The 24,117-nt window shown below is 38.3% G+C and overlaps 1 protein-coding gene across 1 annotated transcript; it reads left to right on the top strand.

The window, feature by feature from the left end:
- The first annotated feature begins 8,786 nt into the window (after window positions 1–8,786).
- On the top strand, window positions 8,787–23,693 carry PLMT (phospholipid N-methyltransferase). Its single transcript, XM_088959729.1, has 2 exons — window positions 8,787–9,419; window positions 23,020–23,693. Exons 1-2 carry the CDS (start codon window positions 9,175–9,177, stop codon window positions 23,267–23,269), a joined length of 495 nt encoding a protein of 164 aa, XP_088815855.1. The 5' UTR covers window positions 8,787–9,174; the 3' UTR covers window positions 23,270–23,693.
- Window positions 23,694–24,117: the final 424 nt, after the last annotated feature.

Below are 24,117 nucleotides of genomic sequence, written 5' to 3'. Positions count from 1 at the left end.
CATAATTTCATTCATTGTAGGTTCAATTAAGTTTGGGTTGATAAATGATTATGAAAAATATGAGAAAACATATTTATGCTTTTGTTCTTTGATTTGATGGAAGAAAGGAGAAGGGAATGCTATTTTAACTAAATGCATAAAATATATCGAAAGTAGAGAAAGAAATCTAATAAAACCAAGTAAAATCAATTTATTAAGGGAATTGTATCTTTACTTTTATTAAGGGAATTCTATCTTAACTAAATGCCAATTTATTAAGGGAGTGATTTTCTATATTTCTCATTTAGTGAATTGATCTGAAGAAATGGGGTGATGGCAAATGCTATTCTGATTTTGAGAAACAAGAATCAGATGAATGTGACAAACGGTCGTGCAAATTCTTTGGATGAGAATTTCTAGAATCCATTCTTTCTTGGATAGATTTTGAAGATGAGAAGTTCGAAAATTGATGCCAAACGGGCCCTAAGCCTTTTTTCTATATATTTTCCTCACTTCTTATCATTTGGGCTCATAATTCTTTTTCTTGAACTTCAGCGGTTTAGGATATTATCTCTTGCTTTTCTAGAGAATATTTTTCAAAGTCCTTGTGATTTCATCTATTTAGGTTTGCATTAAATTTTCAAATTTGTTACTAGTCAAATGACCTCTTGAACCATTAATTTCTATTTTCCATGTGTAAAACATGGCCTCGTGGAAGGCCATAGTAATCAATGAACGGTGTGAATTTCGTAGTTCTATGGTAATGAGCTCGCAAATTCCGGTAACAATACAATGAATTCAATAACATACTTAGCCATTTTTTGAAGACAAAGTTTAGTAGGGGTGCAAATGGATAGCATCATGATTCGATCTTGTTTTGTCATATCCATCTATCAGATTTTGAATCAGATCGGATTGGATAATAGGATCTAGTTGAAAATCGAATTGAATTTGTATCACCTTCTATCCGATCCGATCCAACCTATATATATGTATATATTTATAAACATATTTACTTATAAAAAGACACCATATTTATTTATATATATGTTTGTGTTGCATGTTTTGTAAATATTTTATTAATATATATAATGATAATATTTGAAGACACTTATATTTTTGTTTTTCTTTATATAAATTGTTATGCTTTTTCTTTTAATAATTTACAAAAATTTTCAAAATTTGAATCGGATCTAATCATATTTAGATATCCAACATCCTTAACGTATTCAAATTCGAATAACCATTTGTGAGATCTGATCAGATCTTCATATTGGATCAGGTTTCAGATATGTGATATCAAATCGGATTCGGATATACCCTGGTTCAAATTCAATCCAATCCATTTGCATCCCTAAAGTTTAGGATAAATCCCTTAAACCTTCATTGGGTTTTTTGAAATGATCTTAAACCTCCCCTTAACTACTTTGACCTACCCTTAAAAGGAACTTATAACACCCCTTCTGTTACTTTATCATTAGAAATCTAATAGCAACTACCGATGTCATGGATATAAACATATTATAATGCCAATTTTGCCCTTATGTAAAATTATCAAATGTTTAATGATTGAAATACCCTTAAACCTTTAACAAAAAATACCCTTAAATCTTTAATAAAAAATACCATTAAACACATCTTTAACCAAAAATGGGTTTTGTTTATACTATAAAAAATGAAATATTAAAACATATTTACTCGTATTAACAATTTAAGGGTAAAGTTGAAATTAAGAAAATTTTACCAAGTTGATAGGAGGAATAGGTACGGGTATAATAGACATTTAATGCTTTTTTCCATTTAAAAAGTAACGAAAGGGGCTTGTAAGTCCCTCTATCCCCCAAAGTCAGGGAGGTTTAAGGGCAACTGGGCAAGTCAACGTTGAGGAGAGGTTTAAGGTCTTTCCAGAAAACCCATGAGAGGTGTAGGCTATGGTTTGAAGGAAAAAGTAGGGAAATGAAGGAATACCTTTATAAATCTTGTATAGGTCTCCATGCATTTTCCTTCCTTTCCCTACTCTTTCCTTCAAACCAAACATAATATTAAGGGATTTACCCTAAAATTTTAAGAGAATAATAGGACTAAAGAATCATGAGTATATATGGGAAAGAGAGGTCCATGAAAAGTATATAATGTGGCTCATCAAATGAGATTCAGTGAAACAAACTTGAAATGCACAATCCCATAAGTGTTAATGACAAAAATTAACAAAGTGAAAATAGACGAGCGATCTTCCAAAAAGTTCCCCTGTTGATTTGGGAAATATCATTTCAGAAGTGGCTTGCTCCCATTTTTAAATAGAATTCCAATCACTCTAAAAAATTGAGAATGGTTAGCTCTACTTTCAATTAGGAGGCTTCAAGCTTAGCCACGTGCCAAATCATTCTTTCAAAAGTGAGGGTAGTTAAATAAAAAACAACTACAAAAATAAAACTTAATTTAATCTCTTAAATTAAATAATAAAAATGGGTGTTAAACAAAAATGATAAACATACATAAATAAATAAAATATATTAAAATACTAGCCTATACTTAGTATGGGAGTCATGCCTAGTTTATATAAATACCTCAATAGAGAGGGGACATCGAGGTAACAAATATCGAATTTTGTCTCTTGCCCACTTTCCAAGACATTCACCTTTTCTAGTTCTAATTCCTTAGAAAGTTCCTCCTATGTTCCGAATAGCAGATTGGTGAATCGAGATCCCAATTTCAGGGAAACTCTTGCAGTTTTATTGCTTGCCATTCCAACGTTCAAACAGAGACAACCAACTTAGCCTATCCTCCTGCACTATGCGATTCATATTCCTTCTTATAATGATGAATCAGTGGTCCACATTAATTCAAATCGAAAAGGTTTTATACCCCAATTCTAGTTATCTTTAATTTGAGCATATTGGGCTATGATCTGAGCTTAAGAAAGGAAGGGATTTTGGCATTTGTATTTGGATATTTTACTTTCCTTTCAGTATTACATAGGACCTAATCAATTTTTTCTAAAAGGACACCTTTTCTTCATGTAAATTTACTGCCTTGACTCACGGGCTCTAATAAATTGTAATCATTTATCATTTTATTAAATTTGTTCATTTTTTCCTTGTTTGGGGGTCACCTCCTATTTATCATTGTCATCTTCCTTTTTATGGGGGGTATGGACTAACTTTTCAATACTAAAAATAGTAGTTACACTACAGCTATAAATAACCTATTGGATAGATCTACTAAAAAAAAGAGCCATTGTTAAACGGCTTTAATGTATTCCCCCCTCTCTTGGGATTCATATGTGAGTCTCCATGAGAATATATAGAGATTGATTGTGGATGACCTCAAGTTGTGATGAAGTTGGGGTCCCAAGTTTTTGGTCTTCCTCGATTCTCCCTAAATCCTTTTCTTTATCATTGCCTTTGTTCTCCTTTTCTCCATTCACCATAATGATCCCATTGTTAAACCCACCATGACCAGAATTGAGTCTTTCTTAGAACATTCTTCTTGAACATCCTCCTCTTGGACTACACTGTCCACCTCCCTTTGCCAAGAGTCTAAGGTTCATTTTTTGGACTAAAAGAAACAAGGTTTTCTTTCTTACTCTTTTTCCTAGCTACTTCCAATTAGACGTGTTCATGGGCCAGGTGGCCCGATAGGCCGGCCCGGCCCCCGGACAGGCTTGAACATGGTTATAGGCCTACGGGCTTAAATTCGGGCCAAAAAGCCCGACCTGTAATAAATTCGAGCCGGGCTCGGGTTTTGTCAAAATAGCTCGGCCCGAGCCTGGCCCGACCCAACCTAAACCAAGACCTAAAAAACACTAATCGAATAGCCCCATCTTTTTATTATCTATTTGCCTCTTTCCCTCTTCTTTTTCCAGCCGAACCCTTCTTCTCCAACCTCCACATCCTCCACACTCCACAGTGAGGCGACGAACGTTCACCGGCGCAATAACTCCGACGGCAACGATAAGTTTTCTCTCTCTTTCTCTCTCTCTCTCTATACGAAATTTATTAGGTCGGGCTTCGGGCTCAAGCTTGAGCTTCGGGCCCAAGTTATAGGCCCGTAGGTCGGGCCGGGCTCGGGCTCGGGCTCGGGCCTAGTATATTTTCATTAATGGGGACTAAAAGCCCGGCCCGGCCTGGCCCATGAACAGGTCTACTTCCAATAGGTCCCTTGATCACCCATTAAGGACCCTTTCTCAATGGTTCTAGTGAGATGAACCTAGGGATAACATTGTTGGTTCTTAAAGGGAGCCTAAGTTTTGCCTTTGTTTTCGTTAATGAATTGGACAACAGATGAAAGAAAGGGATGAGTTTGGGAACTAGACAAGCCGGTCGATGAGGTTGCATAAACCGAACTACTTCCAAAGGCACCTGCAAGAAATGCAGAGTCCTTAGGTGTGGCCATGGGAGAGAACTCGTTGATGCTTAAGTTAGCAAGTAAGAAAAGGGTCATCAAACTAAGCAAAGGAGGCTAGATTAATGAAGAAAGAAAGAAGACAATGTAAGGGGTAAAAGAGGGTATAGTACATGTACATACCTTTTTTGGGGGGATGTCTCACATATTTATAGAGGAGGTGTCATGCTCACCAAGGAGTCCTAGTCCTGTTAGGAGATGGTTGCTAGGCTCGGTTCGAGCTTCTTGGTGGTTGTCTTTATTGGGATCTAAGCACGGTGGAGGTGTTCATGTAAGATTGGTTGGTCTATTTGGCAATTAGGGAGATTTGGGTCATTGGCAAGTTCCTTGAGCCTTTTGTTTAGGGACACATGGCAACTTGGGATTGGACTGCTCAAATGGGCCTCATTTGTCTTGGTTCTTAGTCTTCCTTAGGTTTTTTGCCACTTCCTAGAATGAAAAATTCTTCTCCATTATAATATTCATTTTGTTTGGCTTTAACCAATAACCATCCCATTTTCTTTTTGGTTTTTCATCTCAATCTAATCACTCCCTTCCACAATCATTATGTTTCTATTAATGCAAGTGAAACTTGAAGTTATGTACCCAAGACTACCACATGCTATATGGATCATATAGTACATTGTAGACATGGCTTTCTGTACCTAGGGGTGCAACTGAGCCAATCAAACTTTGGCATGTCTTGACTTGATTTAACTAAAATACTACTAAGTTTGAGCTCAAGTTTGAATTTGATTCAAGTTCAATTCTATTAAATATTTGATGAGCTCGACTTTGACTCAAAAGCTCAAAAATGAATATATTTTTCTATTTTATAAGCATATATGATATATTTTTATAATATATAGTATATTATATTATATATAAAATATAAACATATATTTTACATTAAATTTTGAATTTGATTCAAGTTCGATTCTATTAAATATTCGATGAGCTCGACTTTGACTCAAAAGCTCAAAAATGAATATATTTTTCTATTTTATAAGCATATATGATATATTTTTATAATATATATTATATATAAAATATAAACATATATTTTACATTAAAATATTTTTCATAGCATATATTATAAAATACTAGTGGGAGTGCACGTGTGATGCACGTGTATGTTCACCATATTGTTGCCAAAAAACCATTTTTGAATTATATAAAGTAGAGACTTTCAAATATGAAAAAATAAAAAAAAAAATTAGGGCAAAGATATAATGTATAAATTCAGCATTTCAAAGCATATGGAATCAAAACTTTCAAAATTCAACATTGTAGAAGTTTGACATAGAACATTTATGTAAGTGAATATAGAAATTAATTCAAACAAGAGGATTGAATCAAGTGAACCGTTTTTTTTTTTTTTTTTTTTGCCTAAATACCTAAGTTGATGTAGTTCACCACACCATAATACAATCTTGAAGGGGACTAAAGGCACTACAAATGTTTTGAGAAATTTGTTAATTTTCTGGAATTATAATATAGTTTGTTTACCTTTCAAAAAAATGTTTTAAGACAAATAAAATTTTAGAGAGTTCATTAATAAGATTTACGATCCAGTGAAGACACAAAAAAACATGCCCTATTTATAATGATAAAAGCTGATAATAGAGTTATCTTTGTTTTTTATTAATAATTAGTTCTATCTCCCTAACAAAGAATTTGTAATACATTTACACTATAGGCTCAGTTTGGAAGGAGTACAAATACAAATATGTAGAGTACAAAACCTTGTATTTTTGTATGTATTTGCACTGTACATACTTGTATTTCTACTCTTTCTGAACTGAGCCATAAGCACAAAAGTAAAATAAAATAAAAATAAAACCATTAACTTTGAGCTACATGAAAGACATCAAATCATTCAAGTATATATATATATATATACAGAGGAATCTTTATTACTTGTCCTTTTGTAATTTTGGATATACAGAGACTTAGAACTCGTTCTAATTGTGCATTATAGATATATACCTACCACAATGATATTAATTCATATGTAATTCCAATGACATAGAAGGAATCAAGGTGGAGCCCTTACTATTACTAGATCTTTTCATCTCAGTAATAGATTGTTTTTTATTGTAATTCAACTTTTGTTTTGATCTACATTTTCTCTCAAGACACGATAGCATGAATAGAAAGACTATCTTAGATACCAACAAATCAATAACCGATGTCAATTATAAGGTGCTCAAATTTAGATTTAGTTCCAAATATAATAGAACATTACAGATAAGATGATAGCTCTCCATTTTTTATTGTGATTATTTAAAAGTTCATCATCTTTATAAGTTCAAAATGAAAGGTCGAAAGGTGTTGTTGAAATCCTCCAACAATTGGTAAGAATTCTTCACTTGATGAATAATGTAGCATTATGTTTCCAAATGGACTATGAGGATCTTTTTGAGAACAAAAATTTTAGTGGTATAATCCGCTATTGCTAGCAACGTTGATCACATTAAAGGCATTCCCCTCCAGGTTCAATTGATAATGATTATAAATTTGAATCCGAGTGATAATGCTCTAATTTGTCATCTGTCCACATATCATCCAATACTGCATGGTCTTATACACTCAACAAGCTAGCTATCACCAGAATTAAACTTTTAGACCCTAAATGATAACATATTCATGCAGCCTCTGATTATTAGTTACATGTATTTGCATTAAATAACAAAAACCAATATTTGTGGAAGTCATGGATAGCATAAACCCTAGGTCCAGACATTAAAAAAAGGATATTTATCACCATGTTCAATGAGAGGTGGTTTTACTTTTACGCTTTCAAGTTCCTACCAGCGATCTCTGCAGCTATGAGAATAAGATCCATCTATAAAATGGCAAAATTGCATACCACACAAACCCTAATATTTATTTGAACCCAATCATCTGATCCAAAAACATTAGTTTTTCACCGATATCAACCCAACTATAATCAATCAAGCAACTTCTTAGCAAAGCATGAGCATATCAACATAAGTATGGCTTTTTGAACTGTATCACATTGACATATCCATCAAAAAATGTTCAATTATAGATTCCAATTTAATTGGATTAAAGTGATTCCCAAGTTTCTCAAGAAGTTTCAAGCAACAAAACCAAAAAAACATTGTGTGCTTTACATATGGTTGCTGTCTCTTCTGTTCATTTACTGCATTTATGCATTCAAATGGTAAGCGGCATCAACTCATAATTATCAGTCCTCATGTGACGGGATCTGCTGCAAGCAACAAATATAAAGTAAATTGGAAAAATTAGAAAAAAAAAATTAATATATAAAATGATCATCAAATAGAAAGAAATAAAAAACGGTCATGGGAACAGAATGGGATTGGCAATTTAACAAAAGTGGGGGTGAAATAAATGATGACTCCCTCTCTTCTTGTTGCTCTAGAAAATGAGCTCCTCACCTGGGATTTTGACAACCTATAGTTGGTTTTGGTGGCATGACTATGTTGTTTTCAACACATAAGATGTTGAACCATTTCCAAATGCTCAAGCCTTAGTTATCTTATTGGAAGTATAGAAGCTTGTGAAGAAAGTGTTGAAGATTAGAAGTCAAAAGAAGCATGTCACCCAACCATTTGACCAAAAAATCTTATATATTCCAAAAAGATGAACATAATGATGAACTCTCCCACTTGGGGGTGGGTTGCAACAAGTGGACAGCTGCCCAATACACTTGTCCAATTTCATGCAATCTAAGTCTATAACATGTGTCTCAAATGTCATATTCTCAATCACATTGATTGAAATAACAAATTAAGTAAATGATAGGATTGGAAAAAAAAAATCAGGGTTATCCATCAAAACCAAGAGAAACATGCTCATTTTTAATGGTTAACAAATTAAATAAAGGATAGAATTGGAAGAAAAAAGTCAGGGTTGTCAACCAAAACTAACAGAAGCATGTTCATTTTTATTAATGGTTATAGATAGATATGAATTGAATCAGGCTCACAAACTTTCGAGCTGAATTTTTTATTACTCGAATTTGAATTCAAATAATTAATCAGGCTTTCCTTGATATTCAAGTTCAATTAATTCAAACTTAAACTTAAGTGTGAATTATTCAATTAGAACTCGATCCGATTGCACCCCTATCTCCACCCAGAACTATAAGAATTTCGAGGACCAACGGATTTGTTAGATCAGCATTCAGAGAATATGGTGAGAACATGGGGAGAACTAGGGTCCTAGCATAATTACAGTTTAAGTATTCCTCATCCAAGAACTCCGAAGGACCTACCCCTAAACATAACATTATATAGCTTTTCATGCAAAGTGTAAAACCCCGTCTCCCATTTATATTCATGCGTTTCTCGCCTTGGCCATTAGCATTATGGGACCAGTTGTTGACGTTTCTCGCCTTTGACTCTCTTCAAGCTCTCTCCCTTAGCTTCCTTTGTACTCCCTCCACTCCAAGTTAGAAGAAATTTTTTTGGTACTTCAGTTCAGAACTTCTCTTGGTACGCGTACGCGATGCCGATACTTTGATCGGTGGTCAAAGATGATTTGCGGATCACGAAAAAATTCCTTGTACCCTACTATGATCAAACGGTCCCATCATCATCATCGACTTCTACTTAACCAAGATGGTTTATATCCATTTTCAACGGTCCAAGAGTGGGATCAGTTCGATGCGATCATCTACTACGATGCACTGTGTAAACTAACGTCTTGCAACTTGCAAGTCTATTCCATCTGCAACCCTGTAATTTAACGGGAAAAATGGTGACCCAGATTTTTCAGAGTTGAATTGAAGACTGTAGTAGTAGTAGTCAGCAATTGAGAATGAGCATTCTTACTGGCATACTTGTGCTCCTTCCCTTTCCATTCTACTATTGGCTATGGACGTACCCGGCGACATGGGTGGAGTTGTGTGGGAAAGGGCGAGACCCATCAATGATGATGGCTCGAGTGTCTTACTTCCTGAAGCTCCTTCAGATCCTCTCACTCGTCTCTGTGTCTACACTTTCTTGGCCTCCTCCTCTCTACTTCTGGTCCCTCTTCGTCGTCGGACAATACCTCAACTTCAGGTCAGTTCTCTCCCTCTCTCTCTCTCTCTTACACACATTTATTTGCTTTTCCAATGCAGTTTAGGGTTTTGCGACCGTATTGGGTTATTTCAGCGTCTCACCATTATTTATTTACTAGTCTCTGCCTTGATTATTTTGAGTCGATTAGGGTTTATCTGTCATCTGCGGTTTGACTTTGCTAGCATTTTCAGAGAATCTAGGGCGTGATTTCTCTTGCTGTAATGGTGATTGTGAAAACTCCTACTGAACAATGTATTTGGTTGGTTGTTGCTTCAGATAATCAGATGTTACTTTGTGTATTTGCTTGCACCCTTCATTACTTATTTGGTTCATATGAAGCACTGGATTGTTAGGCGACACGGATTCCAACTGTTGCTTTAGAAACTTTTTAAGGGTGTTTTAAGATTTAGGTGCGGAAGTGAAAAAAAAAAAAAGGTGTGGAATCCACAATTGTCTAGTCATTCCGTTATCAATTGAAGGTCTTAGACAAGGGGACCCCCTCTCCCCCCTACATTTTCCTAATTTGTCTAGAACAGGCCCCGAGTTATCTCACATCTTCATGACTTGTTTATTTTTCTAAAGGCCTCCTTTACTCAGCTCAATTGTGTGAGAAATATCTTGGATAATTTCTGTAATGCTTCTGGGGAAACAATTAACTATAATAAATTTATCTTATTTACATCAAGGAATGTTCCCATTAGATACACCTGAATGCTGGCAGAAATATTAGGGTTAGGGCTTCTAACAACCTTGATAAATATCTTAGGCTCCCCGTTTTTAGTGGCAGGGTTACTAAACATACCTTCCATTCTGTGGTTGACCGTGTTCAAACCAAATTAGCAGGATGGAAGGCAAATACTCCTGGTCTTGCTAGTAGATTAACCCTTCTCCAATCTACTTTATCCTTAATTCCCCTCCATGCCATGCAAATTTTTTGTTTACCCTCAAGCACCTGCCAAGATGTAGACAAAGCTAGAAGAAATTTTCTATGGGGAAGTTCTCTTGATCACAGGAAATTGCATCTTATTAAATGGGAGAAGATTCTGACTCCTAAGCATGTTGGAGGACTTGGAATTAGGGACCTCCACTCCTTAAATCTAGCTCTTCTCGCTAAATTAGTGTGCCACCTCTACTGTAACCAAGATAGTTTGTGGTCCAAAGTCCTAATTAGTAAATACGGTAGGGGAACCAATGTTTTGGACCCATGCATAAAAGGTCATGACTCTTGGATTTGGAAGGGAATAGCTAAAGGTTGTAAATTTCTTAGGGAGGGACTCATACGTGCCATTGGGAATGGAGAAGACACTAATTTTTGGGATGACCCATGGGTTACTAGGACTACCTGTAGACAGAATCGGTTGCATGGGCCTCTCCCAAATGTTAATTTGAGGAGTGTTAAAAACTGTATAACTGCTTCTGGTGATTGGGACATCAACCTGATTTCTTCTCTCTTGCCAAGTGATATGATTGAAAAAATCATGGCAATCCCTTTAAGTTTAGGGTCACAAAAAAATGACCATTGGATATGGCCTGACACTAAAGATGGTAATGTTTCAACTAAATCAACTTATACATTTATTAGAAAAGAAAATGATCTCCCTAAAGTTCAAGCTTTTAATCTGATTTGGAAAGCTCCATGTCAACCAAGGGTGAAAATATTTCTGTGGCTGCTCTATCATAGAAAATCCCCCACTTGCGATGCTCTAATAAAGAGAAATATTCAGGTTCCTAGTGAATGTCCCTTGTGTAATGAAAGCATGGAAACGATTGATCATTTGTTTATGGATTGTAGGTTCTGTAAGGAAAATTGGAATTTATATGATAATCATCCCACACCCACTAGTGCACTAAACTTTAAGAGTTGGGTTGAAAGTAATCTTGAGACTAGTAATGCTCTCAGGGCGACTTCTTTTAGCTATTTAAATTGGCTGATTTGGAGGGCCCGGAATAAAAAAGTGTTCAACAATATCAGTTACACTCCCACTTATATTACATATCTTGCAAAAAGCTATGTTGACAGTTTCCTGTGTGCCCAACATACTAATGCTCCTGCCAAGAATCAACCTAATTGCAGAGTCTGGAGAGACATCAAATGGGAAGCTCCGGGTGATCAATGGATTAAAATCAATACAGATGGAGCTATCTAGGGCCAGAATGGTGGTGCTGCAGCTGGGGGTCTTCTCCGAGATCAACTTGGACAATGGAAAGGGGGCTTCACCACTTACATTGGAAATTCCTCTATCGACTTGGCAGAATTCTGGGTTGTCAAATGTGAGCTTGTCTTGGCATGGAACTCAGGTTACCGCAAAATCATTTTGGAGTCAGATTCACGTTCCACCATTCAAATTCTTAAGGGTGGTAGGGATGACCATTGGCGTCTTTCTACAATAAGCAAGATCAAAGCTCTTCTGAATAGAGATTGGGAAGTTCGTATCAATCACTGCTACAGGGAGGCCAACAGATGTGCCGATTTTATGGCTAATTTAGCTTGGAGAACTAAGGTTCAGTATAGGGAATTCCTAATACCTCCTAGAGAGCTTAACTTTCTTCTGTTTGCTGATGTTATGGGGGGTAGTCACCCCTTGTTTAATTTTGGTCACCTTTTAAAGGAGATTAACTCATTTATCATGAAAACATGAAGCTTTATTATTCTTTAACATTTATCATGCAGTTTATGCTTGGATTAAAGTCCTTACGTAGGTTTCGGGAAGTTTTCAGGCTTAGCAGAGGTTAATTTTCAAGTTCTGTGTTTTTATTGGCATTTTCTCTCTTTTTTTGATTTGGTTGCTGAAGCTTGTCTCATTGGTTAAGGATTAGAGATGCTTTTGATAATATTTATTAAATGACCCACTCCTTTTTTGGTATAGATATTTTCAAGCATTTCTTAGTCTAGTGCTTGCATTTTTCAAGTTTTTCTTTTGTTCTTATTTTTTTTCTCCCTCTATGCGATTGCTGAAACTTGCTTAATGGGTTTTCTCTCGTCAAAAATTACAACAAAATAAAAAGAAAAGAATGTCAAAAAATGTCTTTTATCATCTTGAGTTGATGTTAATCTTCAGCAGATGGACAGAGAGCTAATCTGACCCAAAATTTGTGGGTAACTTTCTTGAGATAAATTTTGTTTTCCCTTTTTAGGCTCTGTCAAATGAATCAAAAAAAAAAAAAAAAAGAGACAGAAGAAACAGGAATTATATACACCACTTTCCATGTCTTCCAGATTGCTTTTTGGAGAGGAATAGCAGCATATCATGGAAAGTAACATTCCCAGAATCATTGTCATCCTGCTTGTCCATTTCTGCCCAAATCCAAACACATCTTTACAGTGGTACTTTATACCTAAGCAGTTAAGTAGTGTTTTCGCCTTAATGAAAAGTTTGCAAGGTACCACATGCTAATTTCAGCTTTAGTAGAAAGAGAAAAAAGTTCTTATGCTGATTGCTGGCATGCTATACTAAGAAGCAGTCTCCATCCTTCTTTTTCCACAGTTGACCTCAAAATAACCTCATGTAAAAGACACTGGGCGCAATGATGTATATCTCCTTCACCATTCTACTTTTTTTCTGTTATCTGTTCTCTCCCCCTTTCCCTAATATAACTTCTCAGCATTTACCTCTGCACAGATTAAAAGCTAAGGCTCAGTTTGGAAGGAGTACAAATGCAAATTTGTAGAGTGCAAATACATACAAAATAATACACACTCTACATATTTGCATTTGTACTCCTTCCAAACTAAACCTAAAGGAAAGAAACCAAACCAGCATTTTGGTGTTCTTAAATTCTCATGTTGGTCTAAACAGTGCAAGTTTTGTTAAATACGCCATTCTTGTTATGTTTGTAATTGAATATGCTGGATGTTTCAGCAGTCCTTGCTGAATGAAATATACTGTTTTATACTCATGTACATTCCAGTTGGCCGTTGTACAGTTCCTTTGTGTACATGGGCTTTTTCTATACTTTTTTGTTTTGTTTAATGTAGAACTTTACCCTTTCCAAAAAAAGTTTGATGTTTTAGCAGCCCCAGTTGTAACCATAGTATTGTTGATTGTTTTCAAATTGGGGTCCTACTAGAGTTTTTCTATTGCTTAGAAATAGAAATAGAAACCTTGAAAACGGAAATAGGTTCCTCTGATGTTGAATGGAAAGTAGATAACCTTAGGCTAGGGCCATGTTTATTTGGACAGAAAATATGGTGAAAACAGTTACTTTGAAAAACATTAATTTGTTAGTGTTTGGCTGTCAGTAAAATATGTGAAGAAGTAAAATCTTATCCAAATTTAGATTAAGAATAGCTCAAAATGACTTTCCCCCTTTAGGAGACATTTTACTCGGAGTCTGCAATGAGATTCTGGGTTTTTCTCTTAAGGGTACAACTAGATAAACAATTGATTTAAATCAGCTACACCTACATCTAAGAAACCTTTGGTTTCATAAAACTCTCTCTCTCTCTCCTCTATATAAGCTGAAAATCTAATGATCTAGCCCATAAGTGCGATTTCCAAGCTGAAAATCTAATGATCTATATTTGAATTGAATCCCACTTCTGTGGTTTTCCCTCAATTCTGCTAAATGCAAATGGAGAAACTGGGTTAGTGTTTGTACTAAGACCTCTAAATTCTCAATCCTAATTAATGGGCAGCCCACGGGTTTCTTTGGTTTCTTTGTGGACGCATCTCTGCTTCAGTTGGAAACAGTTCTTGGAATTCTGAGTTGGTTTGAAGTGGTTACGGGTCTCAAAGTCAATCTGAACAAAAGTAAGATCATCCCAATGGGTCAAGTTGTAAATTTGGAAGATTGTGCACAGATAATGGCCTGCCATATGGAGCTCCTTCCAGTTAAGTATTTGGGGTTGCCTCTTGGGGCAAAATGTTCCTCTTCTTCAATCTGGAGTCCAATCATTGAGAGAATGGAGAAGAGGTTGGCTCTTTGGAAGGCTAAATGTTTATCTTTTGGTGGTAGGGTTACATTGATTAAGAGCTCCCTGTCCAATCTCCCAATACACTTTCTTTCTCTCTTTCCAATTTCAAATAAAATTGCAAAGAGGTTGGAACAGCTTCAAAGGAACTTCTTATGGAGGGGATGGAAGGATGAGAAGAAAATTCACATTGTTAAGTGGGAGCAAGTGTGTAAGCCTAAGGAGAAGGGTGGTTTGGGAGTTAGGAAAGTAAAAGATTTCAATGCTGCTCTTCTTAGCAAATGGATATGGAGATTTGCTTATGAGAGAAAGGCTTGGTGGAGGTGCCTCATTGCGGCTAAGTATGGTGTGGATTGGGGAAATTTGATAACTTTGGATCCCCTTTCATTTGGGGGTAGTTCTCTATGGGCTGGTATTTCTAAGATCAGTACTCTTTTCATGAACAGGGTCAAGTTTAAAGTTGGAAAAGGGGATAAAATCAAGTTTTGGAAGGATTCCTGGTGTGAGGAAGGCCCCTTGGCAGATGCTTTTCCCCGGCTGTTCCAAATTGTAGTGAATCAAGATTCTTCAGTTGCTGATAACATTAGTACCGTTGGGGGCTCCTTCTCTTGGACTCCCCTATGTAGGAGGAATTTGCTAGATTGGGAAGTGGAGTATGTAGGTCTGTTGGGGCAGATTCAAAATCAGAGAATTGATATGAGTATGGAAGATGAATGGACTTGGAAGTGGAATGCAGATGGTAGATTCACAGTTAAATCCCTTTTCCTTAAGATGTGCAGCTCAGGTCAGGAGAACTTCCCGGATGGGAAGATTTGGAACCCCATCTGTCCGTCCAAGGTTAACTTCCTAGTTTGGACAATGGTTTTGAATAAATGTCTAACTAGGGTCAACTTGGAGAGAAGGCGTATTCAGATTCCTGACCCCTCCTGTGTTTTATGCGTAATGGATGCTGAATCTATAGATCATTTGTGCATTCACTGTCTGATCTCCTCTTCAATCTGGGCACATTTCTTCAAGAAACTAGAGGTGTGTCGGGCTATGCCTAAGTCTATGAAGGAGTTGTTTATGAGTTGGAGATTGGAGGGTCTTAGCAAGAAAGGCAGGCTTGTTTGGAATAATATTCCGCAGGCTGTTCTTTGGTCCATTTGGATGGAAAGAAACAATAGAATTTTCTATCAATCTAAAAGTCCAGATGAGATTGTGCAGAAAGTGGTGGGGAAGATTTGCTCTTGGGTGTCGGTGAATGAGGAGTTTAAAAGTCAGAATGTTTCTCTCCTTCTTTGTACTAAATCATGGATGTTCTTGTAATATGTTTTGGGCTCAGGAAGGCCTAGTTGACCTGAGTCTTGTTGTATTTGGCTTTCTCATTGAATAAAATTACTTTACCTTTTTCCAAAAAAAAAAAAAAACTATTCCCAAGATCAAATAAAAATGGAATTGAAGGATTAAATCCACTACTTTCAGTTTTTCACTCTACTATGAAATTGAATCCAATCAGCAGAATTGAGAAATTGTGGAATTGTCTCCCTTCTGCCTCCAGATTATTTTGCTCTGATCTGAACACAACCTTAAGGAATTTAGAAATATAGAAGCCTTGGAAAAGGAGATAAGCTCCTTTATGTGGAATAGAAGTGAAGAGCCTTATGAAAAGACGGATCGAATTAAATGCTTAATAATTCCAGTAAATGGAAGATGGCTCAATTATGCCATTTTGTTCTTTGTTTATTCATTTTCAGAGACAGGCAGATCTCTTACACGTCAACTAGGAACACAAGTGGAAGTTCTAGTGCTAGGATTTAACTTAAAGATGAACTAGAGCAAAGGTTTTGTAATGGTCCCCCCTTGAATTGCAGATGGATGAACTGGTTCAAAGTGTCCTCAAAGTTTAAGTATCTACCTGGTGAATTCAGATGTTAAAACATTGGAACATGTTCCAGCTTTAATTTCATCAGAAAAAAAAACACGTTCCAGCTTTAAAAATTTGATGCTCAGGAGTACCATTAAAGTTGGCCTTGTGTGCAGCTACTTTGAAGAGATGCTCTAGGGATAACCTGCAAAGAAAGGGAATGCAATTGAACAGCAGAGGATATGTGCTGTGTAATGTCTGCAATGAAGCAGTTTTGTTTCTTCATTGCAAGTTTTCTGAGAAGTTATGGTCGAGGGTGTTGGATCTTTTGGTGTTGAGGGTTGCTTCCCAGTGTGGGCTGAAGCCATCTTTAATAGCTGGTGGATTAAGGGTTTGAGCAAAAATGGTGTGGTGGTATGGAAAGTAACTCAATTTTCTATTCTTTTGGGCTATATGGACCGAAAGGAATGCTTGAACATTTGGATGAAAAAAAAGTGAAACAGAAGAGATGGTGGCAAGAAAGATGCAGGTTTAAGTATAGGATTTTTTTCACTTTCCTTTTTTTTTTTTTTTTTTTCTCCCCTTTTGTCACTCCTCTCCCAAATTCTCTTCTCTCTCCTATCCCGCTTTTTCTCCTCCCTTCTCCTGCACCCCCTTTCTTTCATCTCTTCTCACTCCTCTCTCATTCTCCCCTGTTTTTCTCTCTTCCTCTATCCTTCCCCGAGATCTTCCGTCTCACTTCTCTTTCCTTAGTCTCTTCTTTTCTCCCCCTCCCTTTCCTTTGAACCAAACCCAACGTCCCTTCCTCCTCTATAAAAACCCCAAGATATCCCTCTTTGGGTTTTAACCTTGGAGCATTACATAGATCCCATTTATCTTTTAAAAATTCCATTATCAACCAACTTTTTCTGGTTTCATCTTACACTGGGACAGGTAACCATTACAATCATTCATATAACTTCACTATAAGGTTCTTGAATCCCACCATACACCTGTCATATGTAAGAACAGATACAATGATATTGATCACCACTAAAACAAATAGAAGGCAGTAAGGGAAGTTTTAAATCCATTTTCTTCGTTTAAATTTTCATTTTTCCTTGTTGAATTAAAATGCTAGTAATGAGGAAATTAATTAAAATATTTGATATCGAAATCATGAATTATCAAATACTAGATACAATCATGTGTTGGCTAATTTAACAAGGAAGAAATAAAATTTAAACTAAGAGAGATTCAAGACTTCCCTTAACATCTTCTATTCGTGTCAATGGGGATCCATGACTGTACATGTATATGGTCTTGTGTACGACAGGTGTATGGTGGGCTGTGAGGTTTGTTTTAAATCCATTTTTTTCCTTGTTAAATTAACAAAGCTAGTAATGAGGAAATTAATTTAAATATTTGATATTTGAGTCTTGATGTGTTGGCTAATTTAATAAGGAAAAAATAAAGATTTAAACAAAGAAAAGGGATATAATACTTCTCTTAACATCTTTCATTTGCCTCAATGTGGGATCCATGACTTGATATATGTTCTTGCATATAATAGCTGTATGGTGGGCTGTATCCTGTATGAGCTCTATGGTGATGCCGTATTAATGATGGTGACGGTTGCTTAACTTGGTGCAAGATGGAACTAGAAGTTGTTGGTTGATAATGAAATGTTTAAGTGATAGATCAGATCTGTGTGATGATTCGTAACTTGGTGCAAGACATTTTAGGATTTTTATAGAGGAGGGATGTTGGGTTCGATGCGAAGAAGGAAAGAAGAGATGGGAGAAAAGAAGGAAATAGGGAAAGAGAAAAGGGAGGGAGATCTGAGGGAAGGTAAGAGAGGGAGAAGGACTAGGAATAGAAATCAGGAGAGGTGGACTGGTGGAGGGAAAAAAAAGGGAGAAAGAAAATGGAGGTTTGAGGAGAGGAGAAATCAGGAGAGGAAGGGGAAAGAGAAAGGAGAGAGTGGGACCCAGTGGAAGAAAGGAGAGAGTGGGACCCAGTGGAAGAAAGGAGAGAGTGGGACCCAGTGGAATAGAACTTTTTGTATATTCCCATTGTATAGTTCTTTGGTGTACATGGGTGCTGATATAACCAAGTTTTGGCATGTCATTCTAAAAAAACGTGTAACTTCCTTTCATTAAGTGATTATCTAAGAGTCATTACTCAATGTTATTATTCCTGGCTATCCAGGATATTGGGAGCAATGGACTGGATAAGGACCTAACCTTGGCATTTTTTGGACAAAGTGGTGCTCTCAGATCAAAACTGCATTTCATGCTTGTTAGCCTGAGATTTTACCATTGCACCAAAATATGACCCTGAAAGGGCCATTACTCAATGCTGGTTACAGCTATGGTCTTGAGAGGGGTGGACTGGATATACACCTAATCCTCAGTATCTTCTTGCACAAAGTGACTTATCTTAAACTCAAGCATGTCTTCTCACACTTGACAGCCCAAGATTTCACCATAGTGTCACGGGGATAATTGTTGGGGCCCCGTGCGGCACTCGAAAGGGGCGAGTAAGCCTACGCAACAAGCAAACACACACAAAAAGGCAACAAGATGGAACACGAATTAGCAAAAGGCTATTTGTATTGCAATAATCGGTGGCAAGCACAAGCACACAGTACAGTGTCGAGGGGATCTCGTGCTTAACTTTTACACGCTTATGAACTCACTCGACCACCTACCTCCCCTCAAAGAGTACGTTAAGCTTTTGGGGGAGTGACATTAAGAAACATCAAAAAGGTGAAAAAGTATACTACAATATTACAATAGTGCCACTGGCAATCCCTCATACAAAAGTACATGCGTAGCCCACCCATGACACACACTTGGACACTGGAGTGGCGGCTGTAGGCACGGAGGTTGGCACTTGATGGCGTGGCGAAGAGAACACTTGTTACAGTCTCCCCCACTCAATTCAGTCTTCGTCCTCGAAGACTATCTTCTGCTTGAGGCTTGAACTTATTGTTGGTGAAAGAAGGTTCTTCGACTGCTCCATGAACCGAGTTTCTTCCAAGGCCCAGATAGTAGGTTGGGTAGATTGCTAGTGGATGTTCTTGATGGTGGGAAAACCTATGGCTAATCCGTAAGTTAAGTCCCTGCTTGGCTGCTTCAAGGTAGGATTTTGACTTATTCCTGATGGTGGAAGGAAAGTCGGTGGCCAAGGCTGGGTCAAAATGGTATTTTGGATTATTAGGGTGTTGTTTCCCATGCATTTTTCCCCAAGGGTGACTCACAAGGCTACTACGGGATTTATCTTGAGGGATGATGTGAATGTGGTCCCTAAATGGCTCGGGTGGCACTCGCTCTCCCCGGTGGTTGTGGTAGTAGGTGTGGTTGCTTGACACGGCCTTGGGTCTTCTATTGGGCCCACCAGTTGTGGGTGTATGAGGCTTCTACTGCAACGGTGGCTTCCACTGCTGTTGTTGTGGCGGCACTAGCACTAACGTTGGCACTGGCACTGGCATTGACTTCTTCCCGGAGTTGTTGCGATCACTTCTGGTTGCAATGGTGGTTGTTGTAGATCTCTCTACCAACAATGGTGGAAGGTGGTGTTGGAGTTGTAAGGCAGAGACGTGCTTCTTCTTGGTGTTGGCGGTGCGGATCATGTTAACCATGCAAGGTGATTGCTCGTCCAAGATCATCAGGGTGTCAAGGTGAGGCGCCAGTGCTGCTTTTGCCTGTATCATGAAGTCCATTCCAAGGACAATATTGAAATCATCTATGTGGACGACAGAGAGGTCAATCTCTCCATCCCAGGTGCCGAGTTGTAGTCTTACTCGGCGGGCCATGCCTTCAATAGGTTTGGCACCTGTGTTAACTGCTTTGAGCCAGCCAGGTTCTTTGGAAACGGCCAAGTTAAGTCTCTTGGCCTCTGCAATGGATATGAAATTGTGAGTGGCCCCTGTGTCAAATAAGGCCCTAGTTGGCCTCCCGCCAATGGTTACATCAACATAACTCAGTCCTTTTTTGACTGAGGAGGGCTGTTTGGAGGTAGCCCCTTTCTTCATCATGGCTTTGAAAAGTTGGAGGGCGCCCACTCTTGGCGCCTGGGTACTCCGTTCCCCATCACTCTGCTCATCATCACTTAGCTTGGCAATGAGGGCATTCAGCTTTGCTCGCTTTGGGCAATTCCTGGTGAAGTGCTCCTCCCCACAAATGTAGCAAATGGGAGGACGGCTTGGTCTCCCTTGATATCTGTTGTTGTAGTAGCTTTGACTTCCTTGTGGCTGCTTCCCCTTGTGGTGCTCGACTGGTTTGTGGTTGAAGGGTGGCTTCTCTTTCGGAGGACTGGGTTGTCTATCTCCCCCAGTCAAATCCGTGGTACGCAGGCTGGCTGGTCTGCTTCCTTCGTCATCCGACAATCTGTTCACTAAGTTGTTCGGCCACGGCCATGGCGGAGGCAAGGTCCTGAACATTGCGTCGTTGGAGCTCGAGCTTGGCCCAAGGCTTTAGACCATCCATGAAGTTGAACAATAAGTCCTTGTCTGACATGTCGGTGACTTCTAATGTGAGGGCTGAAAACTCTTTGACATAATCATGGAGGGAGTCGCCGTGCTTGAGAGTTTTCATCTTGCGACGAGCGAGGTATTCCACATTCACTGGGTAGAACTGTCTCTTCAGCTCTCTTTTAAAGTCAGCCCAGGTACGGATAACACACGTACCACGTTCTATATCAACACACCTTCTGCGCCACCACAACATAGCAACATCAGTCAAATACATAGTAGCAGTACGTACCTGAGTCATTTCATCAGTCACATTGGCGGCGGCAAGGTATTGTTCCATTTGCCACAGGAAGTTGTCGAGCTCTCGTGCATTGCGAGTACCCGAATAGGGGGTTGGCTCCCTAATCGTGATGTGGGAGGAAGTATGTGTAAAGGAAGTGCTGGTTGGATTAGCGACGGCCCTCTTCAGGATTGCACATTCTGCTTTGAGCTCCTCTAATTGAGCTTGGGTGTCAGAGGAGGAACATGCGGCGGACTTCATTGAGGCCCACTCCACCCTCATTTCATCTAGTTGGGCCTGGATGGCCATTGATGTGGAGGTGCTTCTTCTCCACGTTGCCCACTCGTTTTTCATCTCATCGAGCTGGGCTTGAAAACTATCAAGCCTATCTTGGACCTGTGAGTTGGAGGAGCTTGCTTGTTGGCATGCAATGCTGCAAATTTGCTTGAGCGTGCCATTGATTATGTCTCGGACCTCGTCCACGACTCCACTCAAGCGACCTTCAATCTCGACCAGTGTGTTGTCCATGGCTTCCATGTTTTGATGTAGCTCATCTATCGAGTCTCGCATCTCACCTACGGTGGCTTCACAACGTAGCATGTACAACTCAACGGTTGCATGCTTGTTGGAAGATTTCTCACGTTTGCTAGGCTTCGGTTCCTTGTCCTTGCCGATGTCATCGGCGGGCGCATCATCGGCCTCATGGGCTGTGGAGAGTCCATGCTCGATCTCCACCACGATGTGCCTATTGTGCTTCATGCTGTCACTCACGTCGCGGGTCGAATGGCTTAGGAGGAGCTCCTGCTCTAATACCAACTGTCACAGGGATAATTGTTGGGGCCCCGTGCAGCACTCGAAAGGGACGAGTAAGCCTACGCAACAAGCAAACACACACAAAAAGGCAATAAGATGGAACACGAATTAGCAAAAGGCTATTTGTATTGCAATAATCGGTAGCAAGCACAAGCACACAGTACAGTGTCGAGGGGATCTCGTGCTTAACCTTTACATGCTTATGAACTCACTCGACTACCTACCTCCCCTCAAAGAGTACGTTAAGCTTTTGGGAGAGTGACATTAAGAAACATCAAAAAGGCGAAAAAGTATACTACAATATTACAATAGTGCCACTGGCAATCCCTCATACAAAAGTACATGCGTAGCCCACCCATAACACACACTTGGACGCTGGAGTGGCGTCTGTAGGCACGGAGGTTGGCACTTGATGGCATGGTGAAGAGAACACTTGTTACAATAGTGCAAGCACTTGCCTCTATCTTCTATGTTATGTTGTAAAGGTGATATCAACAATTGTATGCTTATCATTCTTCAACATCAAACAGGTTATTAGCAAATTTTAAGTAAGTTTGGTGATAAATCCTAAAGAAAAAAAGAGTAGTTTTGTTGTATGATTGCAAGGTAATTTCACATAATAACTAGAAATCCCATAATTAATGTGATTTTGAAATGAGAAAAAAATCACCAATGCATCAAAAGTATTTCACTAATGAAAAGTGAGAAAATACGAAAGTTAAAAGCCCCTTTTTCTATAGATTGTTTCGAGGAGTCCAAGCCAACAGTAAAAGCATGAGAAAACATTAATAGCGGTGATGTTCTAACCAGCAATTACAGTGTCAACCCAAAGATGATGAACCACAGTAGAAACCTAGAAACACAGTATTGAGCTATACCATCCGCTAGGTCATTAGCAGATCTTGCAAAAAGAAGCTGTTCAATCCAAAAAGTGTTTCAGGTACCAAGGTCCATCTTATTGGACCATGAAGCACAACCTTTCTGAAGTATTCAGTCTTGTTTGCCTCTGGGAAAATGTTCGGAAGCATTCAAAGTAGCAGTTTCTAATGGCAGGTTTTATATGAGAAGAGTTGTCAGTAGGTCCCATCTATCCCATCCATTTTTTGAAGATGTCAGTAGGTCCCTCAGTATTTTTTTTGGCTACTGCACGCTTTAAACCTAGAAGACTCTAAATATGCTAGATTTTGTTGAGCTTTATCTGTTCTCCATTCAAATTATTTTGTTTGCAAATTTCATCTATGTGTGTTGTACTTTAATATGTGAGATTGTTATACTGAAGAATTTAAGTTACAGGGTATATCAGTTGCTGGGTGAGACTGGTACTTACTATGGTGTACGCTTTGGAAAAGACATTCCTTGGGTAACAGAATTCCCTTTTGGATACATCAGGGATCCGCAATACATAGGAAGCATTCTGAGTCTTCTTGCATGTTTACATTGGGTTCCTCTTCGGTACATCCTTCTATGGGTATTTGGCTATGTGTTCATGATATGGATAGAATCCAAAGAAAATCCAGCCACTCGTGCAAAGCCACTCTCCTGATTTTGCCACTTTTTGTGAGACAAACAAGCGTTCTTCCTTGAACTATCCACTTCTGGTAAGCAGAAAACATTCGTGCAGAGAGGAAGCTGCTCTTGTACTAATTTGTGTTGTTTTGGGGTCAGAGCAGGGTTTTTAGTGCTTGTACTACTAATTTGTGTTGTTTTGAGGTCAAGGAGATCTTTTCACTTTTAGCTCCAGAGTCTAATGTTTTTTCTTTAGTTTCGTCCAACAGCTGATGCATAATGGCCTCCTAATCCAAGAAAAAATCCACTAGTCAATCCAGAATACCAATATAGATGTTGATATGTGCATGGTGCAATGTGGAGGATGTAGAACTTGTATCCATCTTGCTGCAATCCCACATCTTTGGTGAGGCAGATAGCTTCTAGTGAAGTGTAAAATAAAATGTGGACTTCGATTTTAATTTGTAGAACTACATTTCCTGTTGGATGAGATAGAACCGAAGACAAACAATAAATGGGGAAAGATGTAAACTAGTATGACTTATGAATTATGACCAATTATAATTAGGTACAAGGGTTTTCAACCCATCGTTGACCCGGCCGGTTGAACTGTTTGAACCATCATCCATTCAAGATTTTGGGTCTGGCTTAAGTAAAACCTGAAGAAGGTAAAAAACTATTGACTTGGTAAAAACCATCTGACCTGGATGATTGGATCGTTGACCCATTTGACCCTGTGACTGGGTCGTAAGTTGCATACTAACTGAGTATGTAAACTTCAAGAGGTCATAACTTTGCACTCCAATGTCTGATAGGTTTTATTTTTTTTGGATAATTTTTCGAGATCTATGTGTCTCAAGGTGCTTTGTTATTTTTTCCAAAAAA

This window comes from Nelumbo lutea, chromosome 8 (assembly GCF_056320005.1).
Source record: "Nelumbo lutea isolate HS-2025 chromosome 8, American lotus-T2T, whole genome shotgun sequence".
NCBI lineage: Eukaryota > Viridiplantae > Streptophyta > Magnoliopsida > Proteales > Nelumbonaceae > Nelumbo > Nelumbo lutea.
This window is presented reverse-complemented; position numbering and strand designations above follow the sequence as displayed.

What these genes read in the sequence shown, in the direction of transcription:
- PLMT (XM_088959729.1), top strand. Translation starts at nt 9,175, where the DNA reads ATGAGCATTCTTACTGGCATACTTGTGCTCCTTCCCTTTCCATTCTAC. An exon ending in GGACAATACCTCAACTTCAG is followed by an intron (nt 9,420 to 23,019) that starts GTCAGTTCTCTC and finishes TTTAAGTTACAG; the next exon opens with GGTATATCAGTTGCTGGGTG.